This window comes from Temnothorax americanus, unplaced genomic scaffold (genome assembly GCF_048541705.1).
Source record: "Temnothorax americanus isolate GAGA-0224 unplaced genomic scaffold, ASM4854170v1 Scaffold2, whole genome shotgun sequence".
Lineage (NCBI taxonomy): Eukaryota > Metazoa > Arthropoda > Insecta > Hymenoptera > Formicidae > Temnothorax > Temnothorax americanus.
This window is the reverse complement of record NW_027509338.1, coordinates 4,453,423-4,472,866: the sequence shown is the minus strand read 5'-3', so window position 1 is coordinate 4,472,866 and position 19,444 is coordinate 4,453,423. Positions and strand designations below refer to the sequence as shown.

The following is a 19,444-nucleotide window of genomic DNA, read 5'->3' as shown; positions in this document are numbered from 1 at the left end:
AAATTGAGATGCGGATAAATATGCAAGGAAGAATTGCGGTAATTTACACGTGAAGAAACTTTATTAAAAAAAAAAGAAATGATATTTTACAGTCGGCACATTTATATATGTCACAAATGTATTTGACATAAAGGCATACCACAGAATTGCACGATTTATATACACATATACTAAGCTATTAGCTATAATTTTTTACATACAAAAAGAGGATTAGCCCTTTATCTAGTTAGACAGATAATTAATCATATATATATACAGTTATTTGTCATTTGCATAATCGTATATTTATTTGCCAACAACTAAATCTTGCATTGTTCCCTTATAATCGGTGTTCTTTAAAAATTGTTGCGAGGATCTACTCCAATTACTCCAATCATTCATCTCTTTGTCCGTTTTATAACGTTATTTCGTACGTCGATCACATTGCTTTCATGAGTACACGATCAATCTAATGATTTCTAAATAGACAGAAGCGATACACGCTAGATTAAACTTTTATTTACAAATCGGAACTTCTCTAATTTTGTAATAGAACAAAATAACAGAAGTAACGGAACTGCGAACATTTATTTCCGCGAGAGAGCGAAAGAGCTCGAAAAAGTTTCCTTTCGAGCCTGTGTCTTCGGTTAATTTATAGTATACTCGCAGATATTAATAGGTATACTTTATTGATGGCTCCATAGAAAGCGGAAGAAGGCACATAGAGTACAGTGACATCAGAAAAGTCTTCTTTTCTTGTTGCGCGGTTATTTTTAGCCACTCTTCTTGCGTGCATACGTGCATACGTGTATCACTTGCGTGAGATTAGGTATTTTAACTTATTATTGCCTATTTAAATCGGTATCTTACGTTGCTGATTATACGAGTGTATTTCTCTAACAATTCTTTCATAAGTTTTGATTAAAAAGTAAAAAAATATATACATTCTTTCTTCAATAAATCGTTGCGAGAATAAAAATATCAAATTAAATTATGGGTTTTTGAGCTAATAACCTATCTTAAAAAAATTATTTATTTTACTTTATTTTAGTAAAGATATTATGAAAAATACAAGTGTGAAATAAAATCAATAATTAAAAATAAAAAATAATTTTATGTCATTGCGTTATTCCTCTTATAAAAAATTCATATTTCTAATTAATACATATTTGTTAATTGTATCAAATATTTCGAATATTTATTACGCGACGGATCATATTTTTGATTGACTTGAAACACACGCTGACACGAAACTGGCACGAAAATTGAGGCAATGTCGATTACCACGAATATATAAATGTCTCGCTGAAAGCATATTATGTCATAATATATATTTTTATATATTTACATCGTAAGGTACTGATACTTAGGCATCGCAAGTATGTAGTACAATATACTGTACAACTATAATTTACGCATATATAGGCAGTCGTAGTACTCGCATATCAGAAATAGGAAATCGCATCGAGTGTTTTTTTACCAGCGGTATTAGATGTATCTAATCACAGTAGTACGGAGTCAACTACAGTGTAGCACAATATAAGTGGATGTAGAAAAAATATAAATGCACGTTCGTTGATAACCGAATATTAAATGAGCTCTAATTGTAAGTCGCCGTGTTATCCTATACGTTGTACATCAAAATAAGCTTGATTATTTCACATTTTGCGCAAAGATCGCAATTATCGCGTAAAAAAAGGATGTTTTCGCGGAGTGACGTTTACTGTAGTGAATATATATTTCAGCGTTTATCCATTCGTTCCATCACTCATTCCGTTTTGTCTTCGTTGATTAATATGTTGTTCATCTTTCACTTCATTCGTACACATTGCGCGAAGACGGTTGTTTAACGCCATCATTGTTAGATACCGTTCGTTAAAACACGACGACGGTATAAACAATCGTATATTACACAAGTACACTTTAATGAAAGTTTTTTTAAATATATCTGGAGGCAAAATCTTAAAACTAATGTATCGACGATTGTGATACCAGTGTCTGTCCGTTTGTCTGGCGCGCAAACAATGTGATAGCGATACATCGAAGGCAACAGTGAAAATGTATCCGATCGATATCTACTTAGAGAGTCGGTATTATTAACTTGGACCCCGAATGGGTTACTTTCGATAAGTTTTATTAGCAGAAATCACTTGAAGTTTAATTTCATTTCAAGCACAACCGATCAGGTGACATCATTATAACGTCCACGTTATTACGCATTACAATGATCATTGTAACTGTTAGAAAAATTGATTGCACCTCATTCCGGAAGACGACGTTAATGTTCATCCGAGAATTTAACTTTGCTTCACATGCTTCATTTGTGTTTGGATTTCATTTTTACAGCTTGTCTCTCGCAAGATTTTTTTTGTTGGATCTGTCCGGCACGGCGACCGCTTGAAAATCAAGTATCGCGTTTTCTTCTAAAAGGAATCCTCAGCGTCGTCCATGTCGATCAACGGCAGCCTTTCATAGCCCAGTGTAGCGCCCGTGCCAAGCGGCTTGTACTGCTAAAGGGTCATACTTCTGATCTCGTTCTCATTAGCCTGACTTTGAGTCGCGGAGGACGTCGCCTCCACGAGTCCCTCGTCCTCGCTCCGGGTCTCTTGATTGTCAACGCAGTATCTGCATCGCATTTTCGCGTCGTCCCCCACCCGCACCGATCGCGAGATGATAATCAGGGTGATGACGCTGATGACGAACACTCCAGCCGGCACGATAACGGCGATCAACAGTTCCATTCGCGTCTTCTTCAGATCGAAACGTGCAACCACGAATAACGAGTTGTTCTGCATAATATGTATCCGCATAAATAAGAATTGTGCACGTTATAAATCATTAGTGTTTTACTATTATATCGGAAATAACAATCAACAATAGTTGAAATTACTCGCCACGAAAAATTATAATAATTTTTCTCTATAATCAATTTAATTGCACGTCTTTGCCCTGTTTGTCGAATTTGATGCATTTTTTAAATAATTGCTCAAAACACAAAAATTATCGAGATGCCGGAATATCTTCTTTAAGGAAAAAATTTAATTTTTAGCAAGAAATATGGTTTTATGCGATAAATGTGCCTGTTACTAAACGTTATATTATATATTTTTCTATTTAAAAAACGGGATTGCCGGAAAAAGAAATCTTAAGCTGAGCCAAATCCGTTTAATCCTCACGTATTAGTTGAATCTTTCGACAGAAAATGCCTTACCTTATTGTAATAACAGGGATATCTGCTCTGCGCGGTCTGATTATCGCCGTCGCGGCCGTGGGTAAACTGGAATCGTCTGCACTCGCCTCTCAATGTGTTGACGCAACGCTCGAGATTGATGTACAATCGCGAGGTATTGTAGATCGTCAAAGATTGCTGTGCCGGGACATAGGCATTCGTGGGATCCACCGGATGCTTCAGGGTTTTCTCGTAAATTTTCAGGAAGCTCGTGAAGTTAATGGACGGTTCGGGAATCGGAATCTCGCCCAACAACGTGCCGTTCACGCAGTCCTCCGTGCTGCGAAAGTAACAGGGGCGGTAACGATATAACGCATATCGACAATTTTGTCGATTTCCTTACGTAAAAAAAATAATTTAGATGAAGATGATAGAGAAATATAAATAAAATATAAAGAGATAAATGTTTTTCACGCACATTATGAAACATTGCAATTTTTGTAAATTTTTTTAATGAAAAAATTTTATTACATATATACATATTTGAATCGATTAATATCCGTTAAGCCTCTGTCAGATTACGGATTAGGATTGAGATTGGACTGAATTTAATCAATCAAAATAAAGAAAACTGATCACAAGTTTAATGAACTTTATTCTAATTGGTCAAATCCAATCTCAGTCCCAATCTGTGGTCTGATACGGGGTTTAGAGAGGATTACGAACTCTAAAGTTAAATATTTTCTTGTAAGCAATTTTATTGAGGTCAATTACTTCTATCGCGAAACCTGTGTCGTTTTTTTATACCAGCTTCTTATAGGCTGTAGGGTATTTCCATAGCAACCATTGATTCTGCGACTGGGTTTGGTTTCCCCTTTTAATATTTTGTCCCTTTCTCCGTCATTGGCATGTTTATCTTTTTTTACTTCCTGGCAATTCAATAAAATTTTAAGCTCTTAGCTTGAAAATAACATGATGGTGAGATAAATGAGAGAACGCTTGAATAACATCCACGAATGTGTATCAAGTACATTTTACACGATGACTGTATAACGGTTTTATTTTTGTTCGTGCATAACATTTTAATTTTACCAGTTGATCAATATCTAAGACGATAATGTTATCAATGTTTTTATAGGAAGGAAAAAATAGAGCAAAAATATATTTTCCGTTCAATCATTCAGTAAAGCCTCACTCTATCAGCAATCCAATTCTCGAGAGTCTCATGTTTCATTCAGTCTCTTCTCATTTTCTACGTGCGCATTTAAGACTCAAAGATGCGATAGAGCCAAGGAATTCAATAGCTAATCTAGCGTTAATAGCGTCAGAAGACCCTTATAAAAAATTGGCATAGAAATTCACCACGTAACATATATCTTAAAAATTAATACAAAATTTGCGTTTACCGTATAAATATAATTATTTGCATATATACGTATATAAAATATTAACATATCTCTTTATATCACAATTGCATATTTTAATGATGTTTGTTTCTTAACGATATTTAATTATTCGATTTATATAATTAGATGACGTGATTTAATGAAACGAGATTTTATATATATATATATATATATATATATATATATATATATATAAACGAGAATAAATTTAAATAAAGTGGAAAATTATTATTCGTCGAAAGACTTCGTTATATTAACATTCGTCATTACCTGATGATATTGCCGTGGTTCGTCACGGCGAAGCAGCTCGCGAAAATACTGCCGTTCCGCTCGTCCCAGATTTTAACGGGGTTGTCCAATCTGATACCGGGTAGGCTACCGTTCGCCCTGTTCAAGGCCATTCCGCGGGAGCACCTGGCTGATATGATACTGTCGTCGTGCATTAGATAGACGTTTACGTCGCTGGTGGAAATGCTCGGGCAGTATCGGTCGCAGGTGAAGGTACTCTTGATTTTCGTGCATCTGGAGTGCTGACAGCTGAAGAAGCCGTTCAGCTTCATATTGTCCTTCTCGCTATCGATGACGACGCCGTCGGCTTTGTGATGACAGAGCATCAGCTCGCTCATGTTCGAGCAATGTCCGAGGCTGCAGTTGAACACCCCCGTCAACATGCTGCACTCGCTGCCGTTGTTGCAATTGTACCGTTTCATGCTCCTCATGTTTGCCTATCGACGTTTCTCATTTTGAATTCTGACTTCATCTCATTATTAATTATATATGACAAAACTACGTATCATGATGTGTTAAAGCTAGTGTCAGTGGATTTGTGATTTTAATCTGTCGGAATTTTTCTATTTATAATTTAAATTATATATATTAATTGTGTGATTTCTGAATCTTTTGGATAATTTGAAAATTAAGTCTCAAATTTATTTTGCTTACAGGATAAAATTTATTTGAAAATATTTAAACATGAAGTTTTTAATTATATACGATGTTAATACTTAATTAATCGAGTTCTTTTTATTTTATATATCTACATTTTAATTTTATTCTCTTATTGCGTAATTTCTGCGAGAGAATTAAATGATATTTTATGTTTTAACGTTTGTGTGTCCGTAATTTTATTATAAAATTATTCTCTTTTAACGAAATGTTAAAAAAATATAAAAAATATTCTTTAATTTATTTGGAAAATTATTTTACGATTTATGAAAGTTTGTCTGACATCATTATCAAAACGATTGTAAAAGGCACGGTCATGTATGTTTTAGTTACACGCTATATGACTTTTTCTCATCAACGCTATTAATTAAATCCCATTACTTTCAGAAAGTTTCAGGCCTGTTGGCAAAGCATTAACGGTCAGCATACAGTACGATGCCGTGCGCCTAAATATTCATATTCATACAGGGCACTCCCTCGGGGATAACTCGTATGACTCGTATCCTCCCAACTCATAATTTTTACTTTAGATTGGAATAATACCGGGTATTTTTAGACGTTTTTTACGATATTACTTGAAACCTTTCGACTCTGTCGCGAATACTTTTCCCTGATCAAAAATTGACATACATTTTGACTATAAGAGGATAATCGACAAGTTTATAATCATTTCATAATTAATTAAAGTTTCTTAATTAAAATACTATTATATAACGCGATTAAGGGCCGGTTGTTCCAACCTATTGGTAAACTAACTAATATAGTTAAATCATATATGTGTTTTTATTTTTCCTTCTAAATAACACAAGGATAGACATATGATTTAACTATTAGTTAGTTTATCAATAAATTGGAACAACCGGCTCTTAGAGAGAAAGAAATTAGTATATTTGCATCATACTTTTTTTATTGTAATAAAAATTTTCAATTTGTGAAGGATGTAATAGCCGTTCGCAAATAAAGCTTCTAATCCGCAAACATTGTTGAAAATGGCAAGTTGTTTGTATAACGTACTGCTACTACAGTAGTGAAAGATTATGTCATATTGTTTGCCTCTTCGACCTAATATCATGTCTATTTTTATCAGCACATTTCTTTATTGTTCGTTAAATAATTGGATATAATAAACAACAAAAGCAGTTAATATTGCTCACAAGGGAAGCTTTTCTTTAAGAACTTTCGATGACGGATAATGTGGGTATTGCACGCAATGGATTTTATAATGGCATTTCTTCTTCGTGAATATTGCAAGAGGTTTAGGCTCTCAACGGGCTGAAAACCATCCTTGTAATCGACGTCTCTTGGTTGATGGATCAATATATAGAGGAGACGATAAGAACATGAGATGGAAATTTAAGAGCAAGACGAAAGCGAAGTGCGATTTTCATATTTTCTAAAAACAATTAAAAAGTTTTTGATATCTGAATCATGAATAAAATGATATTATATATTTAATCAGATTATATTTCATAAATATATTTTAACGTATACGTGACACTTATATCGGGTGATATCTATTTCCTACGAAGATTGCAAAGTTGACAAGTATTGATTGATTGATAGTATTTCATATTCCTTCTTTCTCCAGTAATCTTGTCGATGAGATATAGTATCGGTCAGTATAGTATCGACATTATATGATAAATTACCGTTATTATTATCAAGGATAGAGTTAAAGGAAAACAATAATGAATTGATTTCTAAAAGATAGTTTTGAACGTATAAAGCTATTGCTTTGAGCTTTAATAAAGCCGTGAATTCAAGAAACTATTAAATTAAAAGGGTGCAAATTACAAACTTGCACATTGCTTCTTCATTATTACAGGAAGCTTATTTTATTTAATGTATAAATTTAATGTATATATGAGGAAGCTTTTATTTTATTTAATGTATAATTATTAGTATTTATTTTTTTGGCTTTCTCATAGAGGAAGCTTTGTGAGCAAAGGGTTCTACTTGCACACTTAAAAACTATAAAGAAGCCCGATATTTCAATATTTGCGGAAGTTAGAGAAAATTTACCGAAATTTCTATAACTTCAGAACTAATCAACCAAATCTTAACGAATTATATATGAAATAGGGGTAGAAAAAAGACTGAAAAATATAATAAAATTAGAAATAAATCGATATCTCTAAATTTGCGGAAATTAAAGCATAAACAAACATTTCTGCAAATTCAAAATTTTATTAAAAAAGAATCCCTTGATTATATATTAGCAATTTTTATTAATTCTATTATATTCTTCAGTTTTTTCTACCCCTATTCCATATATAATTCGTTAAGATTTGGTTGATTAGTTCTGGAGTTATAGAAATTTTGGTAAATTTGGCACATACACACATACACACACACACGCACACACACGCGCGCACACACACACACACACACACACACACACACACACACACACACACACACACACACACAGACATTTTTTTAAATTGCAATTTTTCGACATTTTAGAACATTCTGAACACATTCAAAAACACAAAAAAAAATTTTTTTTACGAAAACAAAGCTTCCTCTATGAGAAAGCAATAATGAAAGTAATTCCGAATAACACAGCAAGTGTCTCGCTACAGTTTATTTGTATGCAATTTGTATGAATCTTCCGCAACATCACCCTCGGTATCGATGTTTGACGGCACGGTGAGGAAATTGGAGCCTACGTTGCTTCAGTAAAAATGTAATATTCCCACGAGATGGAGACCTACGCCCACGAGAAAGCATCGGTTCGTATGGAAGCTCACGGTCGCGCTTGGTTGGGAACGTACCGTGAAATAAAGTGATCGGAATCCGAAGGGTAAACGTGTGTCCTCGCCACTCGTTAAGAACCTTCATACTACGTCAAATGGAAGAAGTTTCCAGGGAAAGATTATGGCCAGTGGAGTATTCGAGCAAAGCTCGTTATTGTCTTTTCCCGAGAAAGCTTTGCCTAAAGATTTCCAAGAGTTGATTGGGTAATTATACGAGATTGTAATTGTTCGTGTCTAACGAGAATCATCGAGGGAGATCATAAAATTTTAATATCAGATCTTATACCGTAAATGTTCCCGACCTGAGGAAATTATGCCGAGCTCGTTAATGGCAATCTATCTCAGTTCGTTGTTAATTTCATGCTTCACGTTTTTCTCTTCGAGAACAAAATCAGGTTGTTAATATAAACTAATAAATTAGTCAAGATTAAATTAATATTTAAATAAATCAATTAAAAACTTTTTTTCAACATAATTATTTCCTATTTCTTTAAATCTTTATGTTCTTGTTGTAGCACTTAAAATGTTATTTTGCATTCTGCATTTTTAAAACTAAATTGTCAATAATTTATATATTTTTATCTGGTAATTTATAATATTTGTTACATATTTGTGCAAAATATATATAGGCTGCGTTTCGATATTCACTGCCAGTACTGAAAATCCATAGTGTATGTGACGTAAACTAAAGTCCCCTAATAAGAGTCGCGACATCTTGAGTTTCGACAAAATAAGAGAGAAAGAGAAAGCGATATATAAGTGATATAAATTCTGATAACGCTTTCTCTTTCTCTTTCTGTTTCTCGTGCTTTTGCTGAAAATGCGCACCAATCAAAAGTTGCTGCTACGTGTCGCGACTCTTATATTAGAGGGACTCTAACGTAAACTAGAGAGATTTTCAGTACTGGCAGAGTGAATATCGAAACGCAGCCATATAGTAGTTTATCGAGAGCTTTTCAAATGTTTGGACAACATTTAAATTATAACACAATGGGACTTTCAAACAAAAAGCAAGGAAGAATTAACAGACGACAAAAGTAATGCTGCGTCGTTCTTACGCACCTGGGGACACGCCATACTGCTGAACTTGGTGCAATTTTCGAAAGTCACGTCGGTGCCATTACGTCTCACGGTCGCGTGATACTGGGGACAAAAACCGCTCGTCTTCGTCAAACACCACTCGCCGCAACTCGCCCATCCGCAATTATTCACCATCGAGGCGTTAACGGTTTGGCACATCACCGGTTCCGGCTCGATGCCAACGTGGAAGGCCCTGAAATTACGCCGGCGTCGTTAACGCGCCTCTCGGATTACGTCTCGTGGAAACAAGCTGCGAACATCTTCCCCACAGCCTCATCTCGAATAACATCTTTGACTTGAATAGCGTCTCAGTTTCATCTTAATAAATCCTACACGGTGAACGCCAGTCTTGTGCGAGAAGACTTTCACGAGGAACAAATGCTTTGGATGGATAGAAGCTAATATAGAGTCTACCAGTCGAACGTATTTCGACGAAAATGGGATCGATTACATGCCAGAAATCAATTTCTAATTTTAGATTGTAATATGTCATTTTGTTTTACCTATACGACGGCGCGTAGATCGCCACGCTGAGGTAAACCAAAGCCACGCAACTGATGACGAAGGTGAACTGGAAGAAGCATATGCTACCGCAAATTTTACGATCCTGTTCCGGTATCAGGCGGCGCTTCTGCTTTCTACCCATTTTTTAAATCTTCCGTTGAATTTTTTCTATTTAAATTCTACGGGGTTTTTTAATTCCACGTCAATCAAATGCATATACACAGCATTTATGCGCAAGCGTGATCCCAAAAATTAATAATTCCAGCAGCGGACTTGTTGAAAAATTATCTCACTCGTTTTGGAGTTTCGACCTTTATTCTCTTATCGATATGCGTTACCGCCCAAAAATTAAATTCTCCAAATTTGATAAACTAATTCCGTTTGTCAGATAACGTTAAATAATCTCGCGTGTATTATATATATTATATTATATTTGCTTCCTCTCTCGGAGCGCATGACATAAAAAATAAGCGACTTTATGTCGACATTTCATTAACGTCGTGCTATAGCAGTCTCGTAAAAGTTTGATCGACGTCTCGCGCGAAGAAAAACCCGAGAAATCGAGAGATCAACGGACCGCACTCTCGCTTCGCGCTAGGAATCGATCGTTCGCAACAGCCCCATTTTCACTTTCATAATATTACCCGCTGGAATGCACACGTGCGCAGCCGGAATATTTCGTTGCGAATCTATGTTCGTTTCCCGCATACTATTTCCGTTTGAAAAGTACAAGTCGCGAAGTCGGTCGACAAGTGCGTGTGTGGGTGTGTATGTCACGACTTCCATCGATTATATGATTTCGCTATAGCTATACCATCCTCTTATAGGGCACGAACACGCGTGACGTCGTGACGCACGATCGTCATGCCGTTTCGAAGAGCGTCAGATGACACTTAGAATTTCAAATCTCTAATCTTCTCCAGCGACGAAAATTGACGAATGAAAAAAAAGCGCTCGTCAAAAAATCGCCAGTCTGCTCGATTTCGAATTCAACGAACGACTTGTAAACTTTCTCTTAACTTTCCTTTCTTCTTGGAAGTTAATTAGTTACCAGTAACATTAACAATTCAACGATAATGTACCGGAGATTCGTAGTAAGCTCCAAGTGTGTCACGCGCGAGTGACTCATTAGGCAAGTGATTCACAGTTCTGCCGAATCGCTGGCGGGTTGCCCCATTTCTCTGATCGGAATTTAAGCCGGTGTGTGATCGACCGTTCGTCAATCGAGCGCACAATAGCGTGTAATGCCGAGGAAGTCTTCTTCTGTGTTTGCGCGCGGATCGCTCCCCCCGCCGTTCTTTCGCTAGACGCTCTAGTGTCCGATCTATCTGATGCACTTAGAGCAATTACCACGTGTTAACTTCATTAGCCGTATAGTTGCGAGCGGATGCTCTACATAGGACAGTATAGAATTAGATGATGGGGTAATCCCATTACCCGCGACGCTCGAGTGGGCGCTTAAAACAACTGTTTAAAAAAATGCGCTATTGATCCGGATTTCTGTGCCACCATTATACCGTCGGAAGTAACGTCGTTCGAATTTGTTCCTGTCGTTCCCTGCGTCGTTGCCGAGACTTTGCTGGCGTATAATTAACAAGTAAAAGGCCGTCTTACAATTAAAAGAGTGACGTTTTAACGCACCAATAAATTTTAAACTAATTATAATTTTTTGTCACGCAAAATTTTCTTCCTTGAAGAAAATTACCTTTCGTTAAGTATTTAGAACATTGTCAGCATTATTATTTAAATAGAAGACAGGAAGTAGTAGGCTTTTGCGTTTTTTTTTTTTTTTATAGTGGGCAATCGATCTCGATGTTAGAAAGACACTTCTCTGAGGGACACCCACGACGAAGTCCCTAATGACTGTTCCACTTGCGAGTAACCTTGGAATAACCGATTATCTTGCCCATAATACCTTTGGGATTCTCATTCTTGGAATTGCCATTATTGCCGTAGACGTGCGCTATCTGATTCCTAAATTGCGTGCATAAATTCATTAAATCTGATTTTCGTTTTTTTATAAAATTTATCATGATTTTGTGTCCCCTTTTTTTTATCGAGAATAAAGCTGCCGATGCAGCAACAGAAATGATTAGACTTGCAGAATTATTATTCGTCCATTCGCATCCTCCAAAAAAAAAAAAAGAACTACAACTGCAGAATATCTTTTACATTCTCGATATTCGTTGTCTGACTAAAGCGAGTATTTACTACTCGTTCGAAGCGAGTTTTATCTCCGATAAAATTGAAGCCGCTTTACTTTCAAGCTGATTGCGCGTCTCAATTTTTCATGGATATCAAGTGCTCTTTTAGATGAATTTTTTTTCTGCTCGATCACCGATTTTCAGCAGCTGACGTAAATATACCTGCATTTCTTTTTCAAAAAGGAATTAAGATAATTCTTTTGTAGAAGTTCGACGATTTGTGTATTTTGCGGATAATAAAATCCGCATGATACAACGGTTATTTATGTCGTTATAGCGAGTCTTCATAAAATTTTCTTGAAAATTTCTTGCATTTTAAAATTTTGGCGATGAATCTTTTGAATCATAATTGAAGGAATGGATCTTCTTCACATCGTTTTTCTTATGTCGACGCAATTTCACTCGTTTTCATCGTTCCCGTTCCGTACTTTACCGAAAACTTTACACTTTACTGCTAATTATATTTGCACAAATAACACTCGATCATGAATAAACCGTGTCATTTAGCCACGAGAATTTAATTTCACACGTGTATGCGATCGGTATGCGTCCCTCGTAGGATCACTGACGTTAAGAAACGATCTCGCGATCATTTCCGTCCGCGACTTGCAAAACAATTGTCAGTTCGTCGCGATCTTTTCATCCCGAAAAAGAGTTTCACGATCACGCGAGTATGCGCGAGGTAGCCATGCAACCGACCAGCTCCGACGACTGTTTGAAAACAAGTTTGCTAGTTGACCGTGTGGTTCGCGAGTTCCCTCGCACGGAGCTTGCGCGGTAATATATCGCGCTTTTCATCGGGGGGTGGGATCCTCTTCCATGGTGAAATGTCCGAGTGAAACGACCCATGGTTCACAGATCTCATCCTGTGGTTGCGAGAATAAAGTCTTTTGCACAATGCCAGACAACAGGCAATAGGAACAGGAAATAACCCAAAAAATCGTTAATTACAACCTAAATAATTCGAATGCTATGATTGGTTGGCAACAGGCAATAGGCACAGAATTTCCAACGCGACGGAAACTCTGTGTGTCTATTGCCTGTGTCACTGTTTATTCTGCATTTATACATGATTTCTGACTTCTATTCCCTGTTCCTATATTGCCTGTTGCTTGGCACTGTGCAAGGGCTTAAATCGCGAAACTTCTGGAACGTTGAGATATGACTACTTAAACGACAGGAGACAGTAACAAAGATTTATTAATCTTTTTTTCAAAGTTATTTATTTTTCTTACCTTGAATATAAAGTACAGTTTATTTTAGCTAACGATTATTTCTTCAAAGTATTTTAATATATTTTTACATGCAGCGACATTTGCAAACAATATTCGACGTTCAATTCATTTGTATTCTTTTGAAGTTATATAAATTTCTGATTTTAAAGTCGATTTCAAAAAGTGAAATATATATTTTTTATTAACGCGATAAATTAATAATTATAATATAATTTGTTTATAATTCATATTTATTTAATATAATATATAATGGATATTTATGCAGGTTAAAATAATATTAATTCTAGTGTCAATTAAGTTCTTATCTCTTCTTTTTTTAATTTTAATTGTACTTGCAAGTATCAGCAGATGACATATGCAATTTTGCACTAGGAAATGTGAAACTATTCTCTCATCGTACACTATAAATTATAAATAAAAGTGTTCCGCATGGCACATATAGTCAGTTGATATCGTTTTATCGATTTAGATTCATCCCCTCGATATCATTCGAGTAGGGTGGAGTGTTAGTTCCGATGGATTAACATTTAACATTTCTACGACCTTCAGAGCAAAAGGTCAAATGTCTTCCGTTTAATGTTATGTAATTTTCGCATAATGCATGTGAAGATAGATTTTTCATATACCGTAACGTCGATAAATGCAACGTATCTGAGTTTTATTATCACAATTTCTCATTGGCAGACTTTAAAAATTTTAAATGAGAGATCATAACTTTCACTTTTTGAGGCTATTATTTAAAAAAAAAAAGGTATCAAGAAAATTATGGGAAAGCTATAATTAACACATAAGCTTTATTAATATAAAATTTATTTTAAATTAATTCACCTAAAATCAAAACAATTCATGGTATTTCGAGAAACGTATCGGGAATGTTAAACTGGAAAAATAATATATCATCAGATTAACAGAAAACATTATTTTTATGTATTTTAAACGAACTCGTACAATCTCTTATATACAATAGTCCGTTTGTATCGCAGAGCGAGTATGTGGTTTATTTGTATACACCGTGTATATATATATATATATATATATATATATATTATATACAATATTTATGATTCAGTATGTAAGAAGCGAGTTGAAAACTTTCGAGTAGAGAGAATGGAAGCGTCTCGAAGAGTATTTCCTCATTTATATTATAGATTTTTTTTATATATAAGGAAAGAGGCGAGAAAAAGAGAGGGACATGTTGTGAGGGACATGATAAATATCCGACTATAGTGCGAATATTATTATAGCAGCCAAATAACATTACGAGTGGTATATAATATGTGAAGGTAAACTATCGAATAATGGCTTTGCATCGCAGCACTGCTGATTTTCAGAAATCGAGTACGATAGCTAAATCGCGTGTGGAAATAGAATTCGCAATATTCTCGGTTATTATCAATTCGTGCTAATTAGATTACTCAGTTAACCGCTTATTTACTCTACATCATCCTTGCCATGCGTAGAAATTATTTGAATTTATACTAGAATTTGTTTACCTATCTAATGAGAGATCCCAAGCAAATATTTGTATGTTGAATTTTTCCTTGATTAACTTCCTATCTAATTAATCTTTCGAGAAGTATTAAAGAGAAATTAAATATATTATACCCTTTATACAGGATATTTTCATAGTAGGCTAGCTACGTGTATTATCATTTTTCATATTGTATTAAACATTGCAACGTTGCCGTTATATCGATATAATATTTATTATAATTTTAAAATTCTGATATTTATTATAATTTAAAATTGAGTCGAAAAATTATTCGAAGATTTAAGGAAATTCTAAAGATTTCAATTCTATATCTTTGCGAAACAAAATCGCGCTTCCTATAATTCAGCCGAGAAAAGTCATCTGCTTGAGATCTCCAGTTTCTAATATAAACATCTTCTCTCGCGATCTCGATAAGATCGTGCGATCTATAAATAACGCTGCCTATGACGATTGCGGCCGGCTAGTCGAGCTAGCGAATTTTTATTGGCACTAGAACCGATACGTGATGCGAAAATTGTGCCTATTATACGCGAGTAACTTGCTCCTGGATTGTCCGCGTCGAGCTTTCTTGATGTTGCGCCGCGCTTGAAAGTTTTTAATATCACATAAGAGTTTTAATTCTAACTGAAGATGAAAATTTTGCGATGTGGCGAACCGATATGACTTGCGAGAAGCGTACGCGAATTCAATTTGCGCCGTCGTTTCGTCGATTATGAGCGCTTTGAGCAAATGTTCTCGCGAAGAGTGCAAGAGAAGAGAAGCAAGAATCGATTTATATAATTCGATGCTCTAATTATGTTTCGAATTAATACTTATCATCCGATATCTAATTTTGATTATTCTTTAATATATTATCGATGTATATTAGCGTAATTAAAATTCAGCATCCTCATTTAAAATTCATCCAACTTGCGAGAGAGAATCGAGTCGGACGAAATCGTGTAGTTAATGCGACATGAAATCGACGGACATCCACGATTCGGAGGCGATCGAACGGAAAATAGACTAGCAAGCTTCAAGTGGGGAATGAGTGCCAAAACATTAGGGTCCATGGGAAGTTGCTAACCTCGTGGAAGCCCTTCCACTCTGGACACCTAGAGTAAGGCCGAGTAAGGATTCACAACCATACTAGATGTAGAGGGTTACGACATGGTTTCCATATGCTTCGAAACAAACATTATTAGAACCGTTATTAAAATTAGTTCTGTCAAGTGTGTGGCGTTTTTCAAATCATTTCAAAGAACTCGCAGTCACCGGCAAAAACAATTTTGAGAAATATAAACTAATTAATATTGCAATCATAGTGAGCAACTTGATTATTCATCAAAATTCAATTTACGTATTCAAATTATTTAATATTTGAAATTTATTTTATGTGGTTTTTTTCCCGAATTTCTTTAAGTAATCATAATTGATTCCAAATATTCAAATTATTTAATACATATCTGAAAATTGTTTTATACGCTATTCCATTTTACTTTAATGGCGTTCTCGGTTAAAGTTACTAATAAATTATTATCTGCGATATATTAATTTACTTGCAAAATTTAGCAATTACGCTTGATGGAATAAATGTTATTATGAAGCGATTGGCGAGCATTCAATAGTAAAAACGATGTCGTTTCGTAGCTTACGGAATGTAGTTCGCGCGTCCCTGCAGAGAAAATCCAACTTAAAAATATATATTATATCTATCCCTATATAAACTATGCGCACAATGCGTACCAGCGTTCACGTGCGTTTAATATATGCGTATATTATTCGTATATATCTATATAATATATCCTCTCTTTGACTATAGAATCCACGACGTGACTTGCGTCCGCGTACAAAATTCGTAACAATTCTTATATCAATTTCGATAGAATTACGATTGGTAATATTCACAGGCTTAACTTATAGCCTAGTCTTAGCCTACGTTACTTGGTGCGAAAGCGGATTTTGTAAGCAAACCACGTTACTTGCTTCACTTCCTTCTTCATAAAGCACTTTCATAATTTCCATTCAATACATTTGCCTTTGTACTATCAGCAATAACATTTACGAATCGCTTTTCTTTGTCGATTCTGCAGAACGTTATCATAATTTTATTTTACTCTTACGAAATTAAAATTTAGTGCAGCTTTCAGAGTCCTGCGTTAGAAAATAAAGAAGATGACAGCAGCCACATTGCTCGTTCTAGTTAGTAAAGTAATTACAACGGGAGGCACGAATAGGACAATTAATTTAGTGTAGCGAGTAACGCGATTAGCCTAATAAGAGTCCGCGTTGGAATCTGTTTCTTCAGCTCGACGAAAGAGTGAAGATATTTTTCGCTTAGCACCGAGCCACTGCTCGTACTGCTTTGATCGGTACTGCTTTCACGATCGATTTATCGTCACAAAGGCAGCTTATGTAACCAATCGTAAATTCACGGTTACGTAGCTTAATCTAAATCCGATGCTGCTGCAAAACCTAATTCTGTGCCGTTTAAAAACTATCGTACTGCTTAAACTTTTATCACGTAAGTAGGAAGGCGCGCCTTTATCACGGCTGACCTCGAAACACACGGAAGTCCATCATTACCGTTTCATAATTGCTTTATCTGAAATTACTTCCATAAATTAATCTCTAGTTTTTAATTTCAAGATTTTAGAATGCGCAACTATACGCTGCTAACAATCAGTTGCGAATAATTTTGCGAGTGTCATATCGTACTAGCATTTAATGTATTATTAATTGAATTAATTTGTGTTATTAATGTATTGCGTTTCATTAATGCATAATATTATTTTCTGACACTGCCGCATGTTTCGAGCCTCTTGAAACTCACATGGAATACTGATAGATAATCGAAAAATCCGAGTTCTCATATTCATGGCCCACTTTACATCGTAAATTTAAGGTATATTCTTCGCGCAAGCGATTCTTCTGATTGCCGATCCGTCAAATGAATCTGACGTTACATTTCTTTCGCGTAAGTGCATACAACTAATATCGGTGCAATTGAAATATCGAGAAGAAGAGATAGAAAGAGATAAATATTTTTATGTCGCTGGCATATAAAACCTAGGCGTGTGTTCCATTTATTGAAAGCACGAATCACAGATTTAGAAGACAAAAAAGTCGGATGTAGCGTTAAGCATGATGAATAAACCCGATAAGAAGCGATAACAACGAGATTCTTTTTGCCGCTCTTCGCGGATTTTTTTTAAACGCTATTGCTCGCTCGCTTAAATTTAGAAAGTAAAGTACGCTGGAGCCATTCGGAGATTATTTCGCTGGGATCACTCCCGCGCGGGGGGGTGAGCCCTTGGTAGCAGTCAGTATTCCTCTTCGTCTTCCTCGAATTCGTCCTCTGCCAAGATGCTGTAAGAACGAAGAGAAACCAAAAAAATTACAGAAATGGAAAGAGGAGTAAACGGTAAAGTCACATAATGAACGGAGGAATTACTTTGAGTACAATTAAAATTCTGCAAATCGTGTAACGCCTAAGAGCCAAAAATGAGAGAAAATGTGTGTGGTGCAATTTAAAAAAATATATAATTTTAGTCAACGCTCGATTTTTCGTTTACAATATTCGATTATCGTTTTTCTCGATCTCGACAGTCGTGTAGCGATAATGACTTCAAAGTAATTCCGTAAAATACAGTTTCTGCTAGCCCGCAACGGGCACTGCATACATACACTTACTCTTCCTTTCTAGCATACTTGTCCATGAGATTGCGACTCGACCCGCCGCCGCAGGTCTTGTTCATCGGCGGACAATACCAGTAGCACAGCACGCCGAGCGTCCCGGCGAACAGTACTATAGGCACGATCAAGGCTAGCACCAAATGCCTCAGATTCTCATCCCACGAATATCTGCGGACACAAAATAGCGGGCTAAGCTCTATGCTAACCAGAGATAGATGGTCGTGCAAACCGATACGATTTTCTAATATGCGAAAATGTCTACGTTTTATGCAAGAAAGCAAGATAGCGCACTATACTTTGCGTTGACTGATCCATGCATCGCCTCACTGATCGTACCTTGCGACAACTGTCTCCGGATGCGTTCTGCTGTAGTAACAGGGAAATACTTTTCCCATATTTTCGTAAGCGTATTTCTTCGCGAAAAGAGAGCAATTGACTGTGGGCGGGTAGCCGCATCCTTCCGTGTTCACGAAGAATTTCGTTTCGGTGACGTCCCACGGCACTGAACCCAACGGCTTCGCCACGAACTCCTCGTACGGGAGCCTGGTGTAGTTGACTTTGATCTGATGACAACGAAGCGCGGCCGAAGTGCAACCTATGACGTTATAATAACGATATCATCGATTACACTCGGACGGTATGATATAAACGTAAAAAATATGAGAAAGGAATCGAGAAATGACCTTCCCTGCAGCTCGCCCATGAACAGTTTTTCAACCCCTCCGCGTACACGTGCTCCGTCGTGACGCAGGCAACCGCGTGCGGCGAGAAATCCGCCAGGATGGTGGTTATCGCCGGCTCGACGACGAACGGGATCAGAAACAGGAAGGCGAAGACCGCGAGAATTGCCGTGGTGCCCATGCAGACAGAGGTGTAGAACTTGGCCTTCTCGACCAAGGCGCCTATCTTGGACTCCTCCACCTGAACGCCCATTATCACCGTCGATTCGTCGGAATCAATGATTGCGGCTTTTTGTGGGTCCACGTGGACCCTACT

General features: G+C 36.2%; 3 protein-coding genes across 5 annotated transcripts in view; 1 reads left to right on the top strand and 2 right to left on the bottom strand.

The window, feature by feature from the left end:
* Nucleotides 1–19,444, top strand: part of LOC143897191 (cilia- and flagella-associated protein 298) — a 56,354-nt gene that overhangs the window by 7,239 nt on the left and 29,671 nt on the right. The window lies entirely within an intron of this gene.
* On the bottom strand, nt 1,475–12,761 carry Teh4 (tipE homolog 4 phospholipid transfer protein). Its single transcript, XM_077405094.1, has 5 exons — nt 9,842–12,761; nt 9,321–9,531; nt 4,825–5,279; nt 3,191–3,488; nt 1,475–2,768 (listed from the first exon to the last, which is right to left on the bottom strand). The coding sequence occupies exons 1-5, from the start codon at nt 9,982–9,984 to the stop codon at nt 2,490–2,492; spliced, it is 1,386 nt and encodes a 461-aa protein (XP_077261220.1). The 5' UTR covers nt 9,985–12,761; the 3' UTR covers nt 1,475–2,489.
* Teh2 (tipE homolog 2 phospholipid transfer protein) lies at nt 14,186–19,383 on the bottom strand. 2 transcript variants are annotated; one of them, XM_077404967.1, is made up of 4 exons: nt 19,132–19,383; nt 18,785–19,043; nt 18,440–18,616; nt 14,186–18,121 (listed from the first exon to the last, which is right to left on the bottom strand). In XM_077404967.1, the coding sequence occupies exons 1-3, from the start codon at nt 19,379–19,381 to the stop codon at nt 18,442–18,444; spliced, it is 684 nt and encodes a 227-aa protein (XP_077261093.1). In that variant the 5' UTR covers nt 19,382–19,383; the 3' UTR covers nt 14,186–18,121; nt 18,440–18,441. The 2 variants fall into 2 exon arrangements, with proteins under 2 accessions (XP_077261093.1, XP_077261092.1); XM_077404966.1 differs by having other exon boundaries at nt 18,446–18,616.

Bases quoted from the DNA above. Each gene is read 5' to 3' on its own strand.
- Teh4 (XM_077405094.1), bottom strand. From the start codon at position 9,984: ATGGGTAGAAAGCAGAAGCGCCGCCTGATACCGGAACAGGATCGTAAA. The intron at 9,532-9,841 runs GTAAAACAAAAT...GCGTAATTTCAG, and splicing joins ATCTACGCGCCGTCGTATAG to GGCCTTCCACGTTGGCATCG. The intron at 2,769-3,190 runs GTAAGGCATTTT...CATATTATGCAG, and splicing joins ATCCCTGTTATTACAATAAG to AACAACTCGTTATTCGTGGT.
- Teh2 (XM_077404966.1), bottom strand. From the start codon at position 19,381: ATGGGCGTTCAGGTGGAGGAGTCCAAGATAGGCGCCTTGGTCGAGAAG. The intron at 19,044-19,131 runs GTCATTTCTCGA...ATAACGTCATAG, and splicing joins ATGGGCGAGCTGCAGGGAAG to GTTGCACTTCGGCCGCGCTT. The intron at 18,617-18,784 runs GTACGATCAGTG...TTGTGTCCGCAG, and splicing joins CCGGAGACAGTTGTCGCAAG to ATATTCGTGGGATGAGAATC.